This window comes from Microtus ochrogaster, chromosome 16 (assembly GCF_000317375.1).
Source record: "Microtus ochrogaster isolate Prairie Vole_2 chromosome 16, MicOch1.0, whole genome shotgun sequence".
NCBI classification, from domain to species: Eukaryota; Metazoa; Chordata; class Mammalia; order Rodentia; family Cricetidae; genus Microtus; species Microtus ochrogaster.
This window is the reverse complement of record NC_022018.1, coordinates 30,171,976-30,188,176: the sequence shown is the minus strand read 5'-3', so window position 1 is coordinate 30,188,176 and position 16,201 is coordinate 30,171,976. Positions and strand designations below refer to the sequence as shown.

The following is a 16,201-nucleotide window of genomic DNA, read 5'->3' as shown; positions in this document are numbered from 1 at the left end:
AAACCCTAGTTGGGCAGCTGCTGGACCTTGGCCAGCAGGCTTCACATAGCCACGGGCGGTCAGGACCCTACCACCAGTCTCCAAGCACTTACAGCACCCACCCCAAACTTGGCTCCCCACTGAGAGTCGTCAGACACGGAAAACTCTTGACATCTGAAGCCAAAAGGAACTTCCCCCAGGTTTCTCAGAACAAAAGCTGAGACATAGAGCATGTTCATTCATGACACACTGATAATCAGATACTCTAGGAGGGAACAGTTGTTTCGTTGTGAGTCTAATGCCATTCCCAGAAACGCAAACCTTTAACACGCTCAGCTGCTTTCCACAAACTTAAGTCACCTGGTAACTGAATTTCAGTCTTGCTTACTTTCCAGAGAAACTAAGAAAGAGCCTTGGGAAAGTCTGGGTCGCCCTTGTCCCTATTGTTCTACAAACAACAAGCCTTTCATAAACACCACTGCTGCCACAGAACTGTCACATACAGTGGGGGGGGGGGGGGCACTGACTTCACTGCACGAGGAGTCAGAGCTCCAAACCCCCACCCCCAAGATCTCTAAGCCTCAGGATGATTTAAAGACAAACAAAAACCCGACAACATTTTGGAGATAAGGACAGAAAGGAAAGAGAGGGTAATAATTGTTTTTCAAGTTTTAGGTCACAAACCCTCTCTTGGAAGTTGACCAAACAGCGGGCCCATTTCTTCTTCCCTAGGTTGCCTGAAGGCAGGGTAATTCCTCACTCTGGGTGACAGGGGAGATTTCAGGCAGAGTGTGTCTGGAGAGGCAGTGGCTAAGAGAAGCAGAGACCCGGAGCGGGTTCTGACAGAGGTGAATGGCCTGAGAAAAGTCCTGAGAATTCTGGCAGTTTACAGCAGTGTTCCTTTACCTAGAGGCAGTTGTCTCTGAATCTCAAGGTACCACCTCTTTGTTTCCCGGTTTGCTTCTGGCATCTCGCTGACAAACATCACTCCACAAGTCCCCCAAGGGCGGCAAGATTTCCACTCAGTTTTGAGATGGGGAGTTCCTAATCCCACCTGGTCCCTTAAGAGTCCCCGATAGCAGGGAATCCTGGCCCATGCCTTTAATCTTAGCACCTAGAAGGCAGAGTGGCACATGGCCCCCTGTGAGCTCAAGGCCAGCCAGGTCTCTATATTGAACTTCAGGGCAGCCAGGGTAACATAGTGAGACCCTGTCTCAAGACAAAGAGTCCCCCCAAAAAGCGGAGCTCCCAGCAGCCACCCGTGAACTTGCCCTTTGTTAGCGCTTCCTTGTCTTCGCATCCTGACTGTGTTTCTCGAGACCCTCTCCCAATAAATTACAGGCATCCAAGTCTTAGTTTCAGGGTCTGCTTTTGGTGAAGACAAACGGACACAAGGTTTAATCAGGGGCCACAGAGGGGCCTCGCTGGTAAGAGGATGAGAGAAGGCCATTTTTTTAAAGCATCTGGGTCTTGCATAGCTCAGACTGGCCTTGAATTCTGTCGTCCCCCCCCCCCCAACTGTCACACCTGAATGTCTTGGATGCTACTGGATCATGACACGTGGTCGTGTGAGGACCTGACTTTGCAAACTCCATTTTAAAGAAGGGGCTTCATCTTAAGGCATATAACGAGCGGGGGGGGGGGGGGGGCTGATCTCAGCTCCGGGAATGTTCTGCAACGGCAGAATTTGAACAGATACCCGAAAATAGTCCATCAGAGAGCTAAGGAGCAGGGCCATAAAATTTAACGAGGCCCAGATGTTCCTGGGAGGCATCCTGTTCTTGAAGATACCCTGTCAGTTATTTATGGCTCATTGTTAGGTTTTCACACCCAAAAACTAACCAATGGTTTCAGTAACTACCTTACCCTATGCCCTCCTTATCCGATCCCTGGACGACAGGACATGAACTCCCTTTAAAAGTTCTACCCTCCCAGGGTTCCCTGCCACACTTTCCTCCTCACTCACCATGCTGCGGTGCTGGAAAGGTGTTGATCCAAATATGAGTTTGGATATTTAAAAAAAACGTCATGTAATTTGCATCGGAAATCTGACTCCGTGAATTCATTTGCAGACCAGAAACTTGGGCATAACGGTGGGTGTGCACCACCACACTGGGCTGAATAGCAAATGTGTAGGTGTTGCTGAACCATCAGAGTGCGGCTTTGCTCACACCACCCCAGCCTGTCAGCTAGAGGGAAAAGGCCCCGCTTTGGCCAGTTGTGCAGTAAGGCCACAGGACAGTGAAAAGACCAGAGTGAACAATAGTCAGAGATAACACAGAGGCTGCAAGGGGCAGAGCTCAGAGAAGGTCTTGTTGAATTCTCTGTCCATCTTGTTCAGTCCAACCTCGGTTCATTGGCTTCTGTTAAGTACTCTGGTGACCCTTCCACCTTCTCCAGACCGTCTCCGAGTCACCTCATTTCCACATCCCTTACAAATATGCAAATTCCTTCATATTACCCTAGGCACGGGGTTGGTAAATAGGAACATGACTTCAGAATCGTATTGTCAAAATGTCATGCTGTCATATCTGGTGTATGTTAATCGTGTGTGCTCCCTAAAAGAGCAGTTGGCCACGAAGATCAATGGCAAGCCAGTTAGGAGCACAGAACTTGCAGGCCCTCGCTCACTCCAGCCCTTCCTCTTGGCTCAGCTTAACCAGAACTGTCACACAGCTGGCTGTTGCCTTGTCCCTTGGTTCTGCACAAGAATAAGACCAAAAGCTGCAACCCTTTGACATTGAGACATCTTTGTCATCTACAAAGTACACATTGGTGTTGGGCCACCACTGCCCGGCAGTAACAACTTTTTTTTTTTTTAATATTTATTTATTTATTATGTATACAATATTCTGTCTGTGTATATGCCTGAAGGCCAGAAGAGGGCGCCAGACCTCTTTACAGATGGTTGTGAGCCACCATGTGGTTGCTGGGAATTGAACTCAGGACCTTTGGAAGCTCTTAACCACTGAGCCATCTCTCCAGCCCCCAGTAACAACTTTTTTAAAGACTTATTTTTAACCGTGTATATATATGTCCACCCAAGTGTGGGTTTGTGCTCATGAGTGCAGATACTCAGGAGTCCAAAGAGGGTGTCGGAGCCCTGGGGGTGCTCACGAGCCATTCAACACAGGTCCTTACAGGAGCAGTCTGTTTTCTTAACTGCTGAAACTTCCTTCCAGCCCACTGACATTTTTATTCATCAGTCTGATAAGCCAGGGCGTATTTAAATGTATTGCATAAAACGTTTTAAAACACAAATTACCCACAACTGATGAGGCAAGAATTCAGAACTAAAGACTTGGTATTTTGATAATGTGCATATCCTGTAGGTATGAGCAAGCTGAATGGGGCGCATTGCTACCTTCTAAGTCCTCTTGCCCGTCCTTAACGTGCAGAGAAATTTTAAGCAAAAAATAGTATAACCAGATTTGTGCTTGGGGACAACCCGATCTTGACAGTCCAGTGGGCCAGCTGGGGTAGCTGGCCTTGATCTTAATCATGGTGATCAAGAGAAAAAAATAAAACTGCCAGGCGGTGGTGGTGCACGCCTTTAATCCCAGCACTCGGGAGTCAGAGGCAGGCGGATCTCTGTGAGTTCGAGACCAGCCTAGTCTACAAGAGCTAGTTCCAGGACAGGCTCCAAAACCACAGAGAAACCCTGTCTCGAAAAACCAAAAAGAAAAAGAAAAAAGAAAACTGAGAAGAAATTTTACCAACAATATAAAGCAGTTACTTTAAAATTCTTTTCAATTTATGAGTAGGCATGTATGTTTATCATGTGCGTGTTGGTGCCCCGAGGCCCCTGGAACTTTAGTTACAGATGGTTGTGACCTTTCATGTAGGCACTGAGAACTGAACCTAGGCCCTCTGCAAGAGCAGCTAAGCTCTTAACTGTTGAGACATCTCCCCAGACTCCAAAATTACAATACAGTTATTAACTTTAATTTCTAAAATGTCCACCCGGACCAATAAGAAGCATCATGAAGCCCCATTCTCAAAACAGACAGCAACTGGTCTGGACAGCTCTAGCCTAGATTATATCAAGTGGTTTGTCAATGCGTTAAAAATGACCAGCCTTGCTATCATAAAAAGACTTGATGATGATGATGATAATGATAATAATAATAATAATAATTTAACAAATTTCCTATTTCCATAGTAATAGTCGACTGGCAGAGTCGAATGTATGATCCTTTCAGAGATAACATGTATATACCCTTTGATCAAATGGTAATATTTATAGAATTAGATCAGATAGCATATTAGGAACTATCAAATTTATGAACAAGGAAGGACCTTTGCCTTTGACCTCTCTCTCCTGCCATCGTGTGTTCTGAGCCATAAAAACACTGCTCCTTCGAGCCGGATTCGAACCAGCGACCTAAGGATATCCAAATAGTCACTCTACAGTCCTCCGCTCTACCAACTGAGCTATCGAAGGATGGCAAAGACAGCTTCTAACAAGGTCTCAAGTAGCTTATCCTGGCTTTAAATTTAGTCTATATTTGTGAATGGCTTTGAATTTTTGATCCTCCTGCCTCCAGCTGGGATTGCCGGTATGAGCCATTATGCCTGATTTTTATTTTTTTTTTATTTTTTTTTTTTTATGCCTGATTTTAAACAGCGCTGAGGATCAAGCTCAAGGCTTCACTAATGTAAGGAGGACACGCTACCAAATGCCAAATGCATTATTTACAACAGAAAAAAAACACCAAACATCCCATAATCTTGGCAATTACATACTTTTTTTTAAGCAATGCTTTGAATTATTCAGGAAAACTTACTAATTGTTTCTATGATTACACAAATATGAAATAAATACCAAAACAATATACGTCAACTATCATTAATTGATGGGTTTGTGGTGGTTTCATTTATAAAAATGTTTTTCTTCGTTGTTTCATTTTTTGGTAATAAATGTAAACTCAAAACAAGACAAGGAATTGCTGATCTCATGAGTGACTTTGGCAGGGAGAAGCTCAAAGTCCTTGTGAGCTGGATAGTTGTACCACCGTGAAGGTACAGTGTGGTCCAGTAGAATCCTGCCGCCCACACACCAACTCCTGAAAGTGTCCGGAGTCATTGTGGCCTCAATCCTTTAACTATTCACAAATGTGATGATAGAGCAATTTACTTTCTGGGCTCCAATTCTTTTTCTTCCTCTTCCTCCTCTTCTTCTTCCTCTTCCTCCTCCTTTTTATTCTCCCACACCACCCCCCATTCTTTTGGTTTTTGGTTTGTTCAAATCAGGGTTTCTCTATGTAGCCTTGACTGTCCTGGAATGCACCCTGTAGACCAGGCTAGCCTCGAACTCACAGAAATCCACCTGCCTCTTTGAACTCACAGAGATCCATCTGCCTCTGCCTCTGCCTCCCGAGTGCTGGGATTAAGGGCATGGGCCACCATCTGGCCTGACTGGGCTCCTGTTCTTTTGCGTGCTTCGCTTCAAGTACTCTTCCAAATGCCTCCTTACTCAGCATAATTCAAACAAGGTATTATTAACATTAGTCTTTTGCTAAAAACAAAACAAATCAAGCAACAACACCAAACCCCACTACCCCAACAACAACCATAAAAAGACACACACACAAAAAAAATCTCAACTCTCTTTTGTTTTGTTCAAACAAGTTCTTTATATGTAGCTCTTGCAAACCTCGATCTTGCTGTGTAGCCTAGGTTGGTCTTAAATTTGCAATGATCCTCCTGCCTCCTGAGTCCTGAATTTACATGGGTGAGCCACCACACTGGGCTTATTGTCCTTTTCCGTGCTAAAAGAATTGAAGCTACAGGGGTAAATTAACTAGCTGATGGCCTCACTCATCATTTTAGTTACTCAGGTTTTCTGTCTTTTTGTCCTCATTCCTTGTATTCAGTCCAGTTCTTCAATGCAAAATCTGTTCTCTTGGAAGAGGATGATGAACAGCAAACCACCGGACTACCAATCCGTAGTTCACATCCTTGGAGAACTGGTTTTTGTTTTTTCCTAAGAAAATACTTTTGGCCGCCCCAAGGGTGGGGGTGGGGGTAGGCTTCCCTAACAGCCCACAACCCCCTTCCTCCTGCTGGCTCTAACTTTGGCCCTAGGGCTACAAACAGCTTTTTCTTTTGGTTACTCTGGCTCCTGTTCCTTTTTCCTCCCTGACCACCGAAGTGGGTAGGTGCTTCACTCTCAGCTCAGCGAGACACAGAACAACACAGCTCTCTTTGTCCAGCTCCTCTGTGCTAGGCTTTCTGCTCCTCAAGCTCCTCGGCTCTGCCCCTCTCTTCTCTCTAGACAGACAGGACTGTGTCTCACTATGTAACTCACGGAGATCCTCCAGGGCTGAGCTTACAGGTGTGAAACACCACGTCCCGTGTTTTCTCTCTCCTCCTTCATTTTATGTTCTCCATGTCTACCTCGATGGCTTTGTCTTTATTATCTTTTCTACTCAATATGATTTGATTCTATTTCTGCTTCTTCTTCTCCTCCTCCTTCTTCTTTTAAATGCAGAGATTCCACCATTTCTTCATTTATCTGAAACCGTGTCTCAGAGCTCCCTTCTAGAGACAACTGAGGACTGGATGACCCAGTTTGCTATTTTGTGCATGCCTGACTGGACTTAGAGAAGGGTGTGGATGGGCACTCTTGTAACATGGACTGAAAAATTACCGTTTGGGGGAGGTACAGTGCCCTTCAGGTTGGGAAGAACTGGTGGCGAGCAGGGTGCTTGCAGAGTCAATAGTTACCCCTTGACTATTTATCTCCCAGCCTGAAGCTCCTGACGACTCCATCAGCAGACTGTTGCCCCAGCAAAGTTGGAGATGGCAGTTTCCCCCAACTCCTGCCTCTTGGCTTATCTGCTCACCTTCATGGTCCTGCAGCTGCCCACGCTGGATTCAGGTATGTCTGTGTTCTAACCATCTCTTTGATGCAAGGATGGAAGTTCCCTGTAAATGTCAGTGACCCAGTGTGGCTCCAAGTGGGGACCTCCACGAGAATTCAGTGGATTCAAAGAAAATCCACCCTGGTGGTAGTGCATGCCTGCAGTTCCAGCACTAAGAAGGCAAAAGCAGACCTTTATGGATCCAAACCTGCCTAGTCTGGATAGAGATAGCCTGACCAGCTGTGGCTACATAGGGAGACCCCGGGGTTTTTGTTTTTGTTGTTGTTTTAAATCAAAGGAACTGGAACGCTGGGTGTGGTGGTGCACACCTGCAATGCTAGTTGAGAGTCGAGGGCCAGAGAATCCAGGCTACACAGTGAGCTGGAGGCCAGCTTGGAATTTGTGGGATCCAGTCTGAAAAACAAACAAAACAACAACAGGAATAGTAGGCAGCTTGAGCTCTGTACTTTACGAGAAGCCAGTCTGGTCTGTAGGCCCTCGATCCCATCCCATCGTCCCATCTGACTTCATTTATTCTGGCAGCTCCCTTCGACGTGATTGCACCTCAGGAGGCAGTGCTGGCCCTACTGGGTTCAGATGTCGAGCTGACCTGTCGCTTCTCCCCAAACGCGAGCGCGGAGCACATGGAGGAGCTGCGCTGGTTTCGACAGACTAGGTCGCCGGCTGTGCTTCTTTATCGGGCTGGTCAGGAGCAGGAGGACCAGCAGATGACCGAGTACCAGGGAAGGGTGACGTTGGTGACCGATGGGCTCCCGGACGGCCGCGCTACTCTGCGGATCCGAGGTGTCAGGGTTTCGGACCAGGGGGAGTACCGGTGTTTTTTCAAAGACAAGGACTACTCCGAGGAGGCCTCTGCGCATCTCAAAGTGACTGGTGGGTACACAGAGGGCTGCGTCGCCGAGTCACTTCGCCCTAGACGCTCACTTTGGGAACTACCGAGTTCATTCTCCAAATCACTTTGAGGTTGAAGAAGGCAGGCAGGCGCCGAGTGGGAGATAGTGGGAAGGGGCTCAACCAAGGGGGCGGGAGGCTGAGCGAGATGGCGTTCCAGCGGATACTTCATTTTAATTCTCCGTACTTTCCCCGTCTAGAAGAGACTGTTTCCTCCAAGAAATGCATAACGCTCCTAATTTAATTTAGTTTTTGAGACAATATTTGGCAATCCTCCTGCTTCTACTTCCACAGTGCTTGGATTACAGGTGTGCACCATCGCCTCTGGCGATTACATTCTTTCACAAAGTACATCATAATTCACTGGATCAGTTCCCAGAACCGGTTTAAATTGCGTGTGTTTTCACGTTTATATAAGTCTATCGTGAGAGTCTCAGATGCTCTGAGCAGCTTCGTGGATTAGTGCCTAAGGACACATTATAGAGTGTGGTGCGTTTCTAATGTTCTTCATCTACCCCCAAAAGGTTTTACTTTAACTCACACCCCCCCTCAACACCGCGAGATAATATGGAAAGAATACATTGAGCTCTGACTTCCCTGCTTGCTATGATCAGAATCAAGCAAACCGCCCACTCCGTGTCTCCTACTGTAAAACCAGTAAACTATATACAAGAATTCGCAAAAAGGAAATACAATTTATTATTATCCACTTATTACCTAATAAGTGAATAGTACTTTGCCAATGGTAAAAGCATTTTAAAAAATCATCTACATCTTAGACTAACATGTATAATACATATATATATATTGCCTTTCTAAATTTATTTGTTAGTTGACTCATTTACTTCCTTTGAGAGCAGGGCTTATAGAGCCAACCTACTTAAAAGAAGTACATTCCCACACCGGGAGTCGAACCCGGGCCGCCTGGGTGAAAACCAGGAATCCTAACCGCTAGACCATGTGGGAGATGCTGTGCATATTCTTCTCTTGCCTCCTCCTCCCAAGAACAGGATTACAGGTGCACACTATACTCGCTCTAGGTGCTAGGAAACGTAAAGTACTTGTATAAATTTGAGTCTTGCTGTCCCTAGTCCTAAAGTGCGTTGCGATGTTTTGCCATATCTAAAGTATCACATATAACTCTCATGTCATATCTTTTAGGGAAGTGCATCTTAAAGACTGATTGCGTATATAATCGTGTGAGGTGTGTGTGTGTGTGTGTGTGTGTGTGTGTGTGTGTGTGTGTGTGCTGTGTGCTTAAATTTAAACTGGGTGAAGTGATCGCCTGCAATTCCAGCAATTGCGAGATGGAGGCAGAAGAATCAAAATCAGCCTTGGCTACTGGGAACCTCATGGGTTCCAGGGCAGCTTCGCAGCATAAAGCCCAGCTTCAAATAACAGAAAGACTCACCTAGGTATTTGATGACATAAAACTATCTTTAGCCTGTCGTTGGTGTGTGCTTCTAATGTCAGCCTTTGGGAGGCAGAAGTGGGAGGATCTCCGAGTTCTAGGCCAACCTGATTTACAAAGAGCGTGAGTTCTAGGGCAGAGAGAAAAACAAACAAAAAATAAAAACAAAACAAAGCCAGATGGTGCCCGTGCTTGGGAGGCAGAGGCAGAACTCTGTGAGTTAGGGGATAGCCTAACTACACTCACTCTACAGAATGAGTTCCAAGACAACCAGGGTTATACAGAGAAACCCTGTCTCAAAAAACAAACAGAAAAAATATATTGTTGTTATTTTTTATGAGTGCTAAACCTTTAAATGATGGCCATTTTCAGTTGGAAAAAGTAGTTATATGTCTACTTTGTTGTTACTGAACTCTGTGTGTGTGTGTGTGTGTGTGTGTGTGTGTGTGTGTGTGTGTGTGTGTATGACATAGACTTGCTATATAGCGGCTGGCTAGTCTGAAACTTGCTATGCTGACCAGGCTAGCCTAGAACTCATTCAGTTGCTTCTGCCTCTTCAATACTGAGATTCCGCACCATCACACTCTACTGTTTTGGAGATATGGTCTCAAACTTATTATGTAGCAGAGGCTGGCTTCGAACTTCTGATCCTTCTTCCTCCACCTCTTGAGTGCTAGGATTACAGCTGTGTGTCCCCAAGCCTGGCCCTATGTTGATTTTTGTTAGGGCATAGTTGTGTGAGGAAAGATGAGGTTGAACCCATTTAGGAAAATTCCGAGTCATCAGCTTAGGTAAAGGAAAATTAAATTATTGACTACAAACCTCAAGAAAAAAAGGAAAAAAAACCTTCCAAAGTCTGTTCTCAAGAATATAGTCTTTTGGAGATAGAGGTATGGTGTGTAGCATGTTTGTTTAGCATGCACAAAACCTTGGGTGGAATCTCTGGCGCTGTATGAAATGGGCCGGGCGGTGGTGGTGCACGCCTTTAATCCCAGCATTCGGGAGGCAGAGGCAGTCTGATCTCTGTGAGTTCGAGTCCAGCCTGGTCTCCAAAGGGAGTTTTAGGACAGGCTCCAAAGCTACAGAGAAACCCTGTCTCGAAAAACCAAAAGAAAAAATGAAATGGTTGTGCTGGCCCCTAGGAGTAACATCAGCACTGGGGAGGTAGAAGCAAGAGGAGGGGAGGAAGGACTAGAGGAATCCCACCTATTCCCAGCCCACTTTTGCCTCCTCTCTGTCTTTCTCCAACTAAGATTATCATGCTCCCAGGAAAACCCACTGGGAGATTAAAGCCAGCTTCTCTCTCCATAGCGCTGGGCTCTGATCCGCACATCAGTCTGGGAGTTAAGGAGAATGGTCAGATCCAGCTGAGATGCACCTCCTCAGGGTGGTTCCCAGAGCCAGAAGTGCAATGGAGAACCCCCTCAGGAGACAGCCTTCCATCCGCAGCAGAGTCCAGCAGTCGTGACGCGGAAGGCCTGTTCACTGTGGCAGCTTCGGTGATCCTCACAGACAGTTCCGTAAAGAATGTGTCCTGCTGCATCCAGAATCTCCTCCTGGGCCAGGAGAAGGAAGTAGAGATCTCTGTACCAGGTCAGCGGGACGCATATTGGACCGCCATGTTGACAGAGACTCGGGACAATACCCCCTGGGACCCGGGTCAGAAGGGACTTCATGGTAGAGTTGTCTACATCGTCCCTGTCCCCGCGGCTCTGGCCTGCTGACTCGAGGGAAGCCCTACCACCTTCTTTTGAATAACGATGCTCAGGGTTGAGCTGAGTCTCGGTGATAGAAGGCTTTGAGCGTGCACGAGGTCCTAGGCTCCTCCTCTAGTGCTCCATACTCCACCCCCATGCTGTAAACATTCCTGAACGAGCTGAATTTTAGGATAAACAAGTGAGATAGCGAAATTCTTTTCCTTGGGACCTTCTTGACTGAACCCTTCTTCTTCAATAAGTAGGGATTAAATTACTTTTCTGATTTGATTCTGCCCTTCTGCCCTCCCTGAACCTCTCCTTTCCTCATCCTACACTGGAGCGCCATATAGTTTACTCCAGGAAGTAACCTCTTCCGTCGTTCCCTGGTTATTACCTCTGGTTTTGCAGGGATCGTTACCTGTTTATTGGCCAACCCGGCCTAGTCTGTGATGCATGTGGTCACCCTTCTCCCTTTTCCTCCAGCACCTCAGTGGTAGTTAGCAGGGGGTTTTGTGACACCAATTGGCCCATTAGATTTTTATTTCACATATCCTGGCCCTAGATGACTCTTCGAAGCTTGTTTTTTTTCCCCCAGAGTCAAATCTCTCTGAAAAGTTTAGTATGAAATGCTTGCTGTGGGGGTTGGGGGCTGTTAAGGGCATCCCCACATCCCCGTCTCTATCTCCTTTGACACCAGGAGAGAAGCTGAAATTATTCAGTTTTCCAGACAATGCCCTTCTTCAGTTTATTTTTGTTTTGTGTTTGTTTAGCTCCCTTGGTGCCACGACTGACTCCTTGGATAGCAGCTGTGGCTGTCGTCATACTGACCCTAGGATTTCTTACCATTGGGTCCGTATTTTTCACTTGGCGACTATACAAGGAAAGATCCAGAGAGCAGAAGAGTGAATCTGGCTCTAAAGGTAAGTCACAGTGCTCACAGAGCTTCTTGTCACAGCATCCAGAGAAGTGGGACTCAGGCCTGTTCCAACAAGAACGTCCAACAGGAAAACGATGGCTCTTAGAATTCTGAAGTTGGACGGAACTATGAGCCTTCTAAAACAATGGGTACCTAGTGGCTTCAGGCCCCTCTGGCCAATTCTAACCCTGCTTCCCAGGAAGAATCTTATGATTAAGATCTAGTCCTAAACCAGGAGGAACTTCCAGATGATTTCTTAGAAATATTGCTTTTGCCAGCAGCATTTCTGTTCCCGGTTCACTGGGTCACCGTGGATTAAACAATGTCTCTTTTTGTGTTTCTCATTCTGGCCTTCCTCCTTCCCCTTGCCTGTTATAAAAAGTCACTGAAATAATTTTGTTTCTTTTCCAGAGAGACTTCTGGAAGAACTCAGTAAGTTGTCTTCTCGTTTTTGACCCACAAGATTTATTTTCTCCCTCCCGTCTGTTAAGGCAGCACTGACAGTCTCTCTGTTTTACAAATCGCAGGGTGTAAAAAGACAGCGCTGCATGAAGGTCAGTGGTTCCGAGCTCCTCAGCGCCTCTGAAGCCCTGTGGGGGGGTCAAAGCCCTGTGAGGCTTGAACACGAGAACACACAAACGTTCCCTTTAGTGACAGGATAGAAAGAGGGAAGGTGACAGTGAATGACCTCAGCACCTTCTGGGAGGCGTCACAGAAGATGGATGGCTAGCAGAAAAGCCCCTTTGACGCTATCCCACTAGGTAGTCAGTTAAGTCATTCCGTAGTTGCAGGTGAGAGATGGGTCTGGAGAGAAGGGCGCAAGTGAGGGGCCATGCAGCTCCTACTACAGGGTTGGTTCATCAGCTCCTAAGTCTGCTCCGTGTATTTGGGAAGGAGGGTTAACCGGTCGGCCGAGTACCATTGCTGATTCTCTCTCTTTCTCTCTCTCTCTCTCATTGCCTCCAGTGGACGTGACCCTGGATCCAGACACAGCGCACCCCCACCTCTTTCTGTATGAGGATTCAAAATCAGTTCGCTTGGAAGATTCACGTCAGATCCTGCCTGATAGACCAGAGAGATTTGACTCCTGGCCCTGTGTGTTAGGCCGAGAGATCTTCACTTCAGGGAGACATTACTGGGAGGTGGAGGTGGGAGATAGAACTGACTGGGCCGTTGGTGTGTGTAGAGAGAATGTGGTGAAGAAAGGGTTTGACCCCATGACCCCCGAGAATGGGTTCTGGGCTGTGGAGTTATATGGAAACGGGTACTGGGCCCTGACCCCACTCAGGACCCCTCTCCCTTTAGCGGCCCCTCCTCGCCGGGTTGGGGTTTTCCTGGACTATGAGTCAGGAGACATTTCCTTCTACAACATGAGCGATGGATCTCTTATCTATGCTTTCCCTAGCACCTCCTTCTCGGCCCCGCTACGTCCCTTCTTTTGCCTGTGGTCCTGTGGTAAAAAACCCCTGACCATCTGTCCAACTGCCAAGGGGCCTGAGAAAATCACAGTCATTGCTAATGTCCAGGATACCGTGCCCTTGTCCCCACTGGGGGAAGGCTCTGCTTCTGGAGAAGCAGATACTCTCCATTCTAAACTGATACCTTTCTCGCCTAGCCAAGTGGCACCTTAATGACTGTATCAACTCCACAACTTCCCCTTTTTTGTCTACTCCCGCATGCTCTGAAGCATCAGTTGCTCGCTTCCTGCAGTCCTGTCTCTTCCTGGTGGGCGGTGATTAATTCGCCTTGGGAAGAAGGGTATGCTGATGCTAGAGAGGGCAGGGAGAAAGGCTTTCCTAATTTGTTTCCGCGCCAATACTGGGGAGATTGAGAGGTGATTCCCAAACTGTTTCTAGTAGCCATATCCCTTCAGATCAGAGCCTACATAGGAGGGCTTGGTACGATCGGTCACTGGAGGGCCCAAGAGGCAATCAGGCTGGCCTGAAAGGGTGGCACCAACATTTGGAATAGGAGCATGTGGAACAACAGATTTTAGGCAAGGGCAAAACCAAATAGGATGCTGGGAAAGGAAGATCTTAGGCTAAAAATCCCATAAAGAAATTTAGAGAAGGCCTGGCAGGAGTGAATGAAGTAAACTTGGTCCAGTTAGGTGCACACTTCCTGTCCTAGGGTTTTTCAGGACTATATCTCAAAATTTTTTATTAGTTAAATTTTTTGACAGCTTCATACATGCATATAATACATTCTAATTACTCTCACACTTCTCTATTCTCTCTTGTTTCCCTCCTCTCCCCCTCAGCAATATCTCTTCTTGCTTCAAATCTGACACTGAGTTTAAGTCAGGGATATAATGAGGGCTCTCATGGGAACATGGATTCGGCGCTCTCCACTGAAGTTTGCTGGGCTCAAGAGGAGAGGCACAACTGAACGCAATGATTTTCCTCTCCCACATCTGCCAGCTTCCAGTAGTTCAGCAGGGAAGGGTAGGACCCCTATCGTGGCCAACTGTTGACAGAGCCAGCTTTGTGCAGGTCTAGTTCAGGAAACTCCAGTACCTATGAGGTCATGATTACAAGTGCCCCAAAGAGCACACTTCCCAGCTGTTTTCCCTGTCTGCTGGATCTTAGGTTCTTTCATCTTCTCTTTCAGGACACGTCTTGAACACGGTATCTTACATTTTCTAAGTCGTGTTCTATAGGATAGAGGAGGCTGGCCCTACTTGTATGGAAGTAGAGCTGTGAGCAAGCCAGGCAGGGACCGGGAGGAGTGGGGATGAGCAGGGCTAGAGAAAGAACTTGACAGGGTTAGAATAGAGGAGGATTTGAATCAAGCCTGCCAGCTTATTTGTGCAGCTGTCAGGCCCTGCTCTTCCTTCTGTGTCCTCCTCTTTTTCCCTCCCCTCAAGGTCAATCCAACAGCACTCTAGGTGTGTGTGTGTGTGTGTGTGTGTGTGTGTCTGTGTGTAGGTAAGTAGAGGTTTACTAAGTAGCTCAGACTGACCTTGAATTCCTCATGCTCCTGCCTCCATTTTCCAAGTGCTAGGATTTCAGCCGTGTCCAGCACGCCTAGCAAACCCACCAGTTTTGACTCAGCCTGCTTAGGGTAACATCATTATCTTTGTCGGTCTCAGCTGCGTGCTCCCTCATCCTCCACTGCAATGCTCAACCAGCTCACAGGTACCTTCAATTCCCTCCCACCGCCATTCTTTTCCACGCCGTGCTATTACTTAATGTAGCCTATCCAGCCTTCCTGAATCCTGTTTTGTGTTAGGACCCCCAGTGTTGCACCATGATGTTCAACACAACTGGACAGCTTGTTCCCATTTGTGTCTGCTTCAGTGTCCTCCTGCTTGTTTGGGAATTGTGTATATCCAAGCGCTTCCATTTCTATTGTATTTCTCCCAGCTTCCAGAATAATAAACAAACAAATAAATAAGTAAATAAAGTCTGATTGCTGAAGGCAGCTTCCGAACTTTCCTTTGTTTATCCCGGTAAGAGGAACTAGATTAAAGAGAAACAGGACTGAAAGCTGCCCTGGAATCTGCTGCCTGCTCCAGCAGTGCTGATCTGTATGGTCCCAGGTCTAGGCCTGCAGGAGAGAGTCACCAGAAAAGGCAGGGATGGGAGCTACTCTTGGGGATCAAACTACCTTCAGAAAGGCCGCTGTGCAGAAAGCTTCCTGCTCTCAGCCTTGTTCCAAGGGTGACTTCACTTCTATTGCTGTTAAGGTAATTGTGTTGCTGAGTAAACCTGGCCACTTGCTCAGACGAACCAGGAGGGTGTAGCTCCAAGCAGAGCTCTTGCTTACCGTGCCCCAGTCTGGTGTTCCATACTTGGCGCTGCCCCTCCCCCATATGACTTTGACAATTAAGTCTCCAAACACATGACAGTTGGGGGACACAGTCAGACCACTGCAGGCTCTTTCCTCCATCGCCTCACAGCACCCAATGTCCTCTCTCTCTCTCTCTCTCTCTCTCTCTCTCTCTCTCTCTCTCTCTCGCTCTCATACACTAGCCACCCTATGCAGCTTGTCTTACACTGTACTCCCGGGAGGAAAGCATACTTTATCTTTGCTTTAAAATAATTAATTTAAGTTAAGCATGGTGACACATGCCTGTATTCCCAGAACTCAGAAGTCAGAGGCAAGAGAATTGTCACATTTGAAGGCAGCCTGGACTACACAGTCAGTTCAGAGGTCCACCCAGGATATATAGCCACACACTACCTCAGCAAATAAATGCATAAATAGGTGTGTTTATTTGTGCTCAGATTTTACTTGTAGAAATTCACGGAAGTCATAGTCAAAACATCCTTTTAAAAAACTGCATTGGAGCCGGGCGATGGTGGTGCACGCCTTTAATCCCAGTACTCGGGAGGCAGAGGCAGGCGGATCTCTGTGAGTTCGAGACCAGCCTGGTCTACAGAGCTAGTTCCAGGCTCCAAAGCCACAGAGAAACCCT

At 46.9% G+C, this 16,201-nt stretch overlaps 1 protein-coding gene and 2 non-coding genes across 3 annotated transcripts; 1 reads left to right on the top strand and 2 right to left on the bottom strand.

Annotated features, from left to right (window-relative positions):
- Window positions 1-4,335: 4,335 nt before the first annotated feature.
- Window positions 4,336-4,423, bottom strand: Trnay-gua. The gene is given in 2 exon segments: window positions 4,336-4,371; window positions 4,387-4,423. It is a non-coding gene; the product is annotated as a tRNA-Tyr (tRNA).
- A 2,360-nt stretch (window positions 4,424-6,783) lies between these two features.
- Btn1a1 (butyrophilin subfamily 1 member A1) lies at window positions 6,784-14,657 on the top strand. Its single transcript, XM_005354935.2, has 7 exons — window positions 6,784-6,862; window positions 7,389-7,739; window positions 10,480-10,761; window positions 11,636-11,785; window positions 12,193-12,213; window positions 12,309-12,335; window positions 12,748-14,657. The coding sequence occupies exons 1-7, from the start codon at window positions 6,784-6,786 to the stop codon at window positions 13,410-13,412; spliced, it is 1,575 nt and encodes a 524-aa protein (XP_005354992.1). The 3' UTR covers window positions 13,413-14,657.
- Window positions 8,652-8,723, bottom strand: Trnae-uuc. Its single transcript has one exon. It is a non-coding gene; the product is annotated as a tRNA-Glu (tRNA).
- Window positions 14,658-16,201: the final 1,544 nt, after the last annotated feature.

What these genes read in the sequence shown, in the direction of transcription:
- Btn1a1 (XM_005354935.2), top strand. Translation starts at nt 6,784, where the DNA reads ATGGCAGTTTCCCCCAACTCCTGCCTCTTGGCTTATCTGCTCACCTTC. An exon ending in GCTGCCCACGCTGGATTCAG is followed by an intron (nt 6,863 to 7,388) that starts GTATGTCTGTGT and finishes TTATTCTGGCAG; the next exon opens with CTCCCTTCGACGTGATTGCA. An exon ending in GAGACTTCTGGAAGAACTCA is followed by an intron (nt 12,214 to 12,308) that starts GTAAGTTGTCTT and finishes TACAAATCGCAG; the next exon opens with GGTGTAAAAAGACAGCGCTG.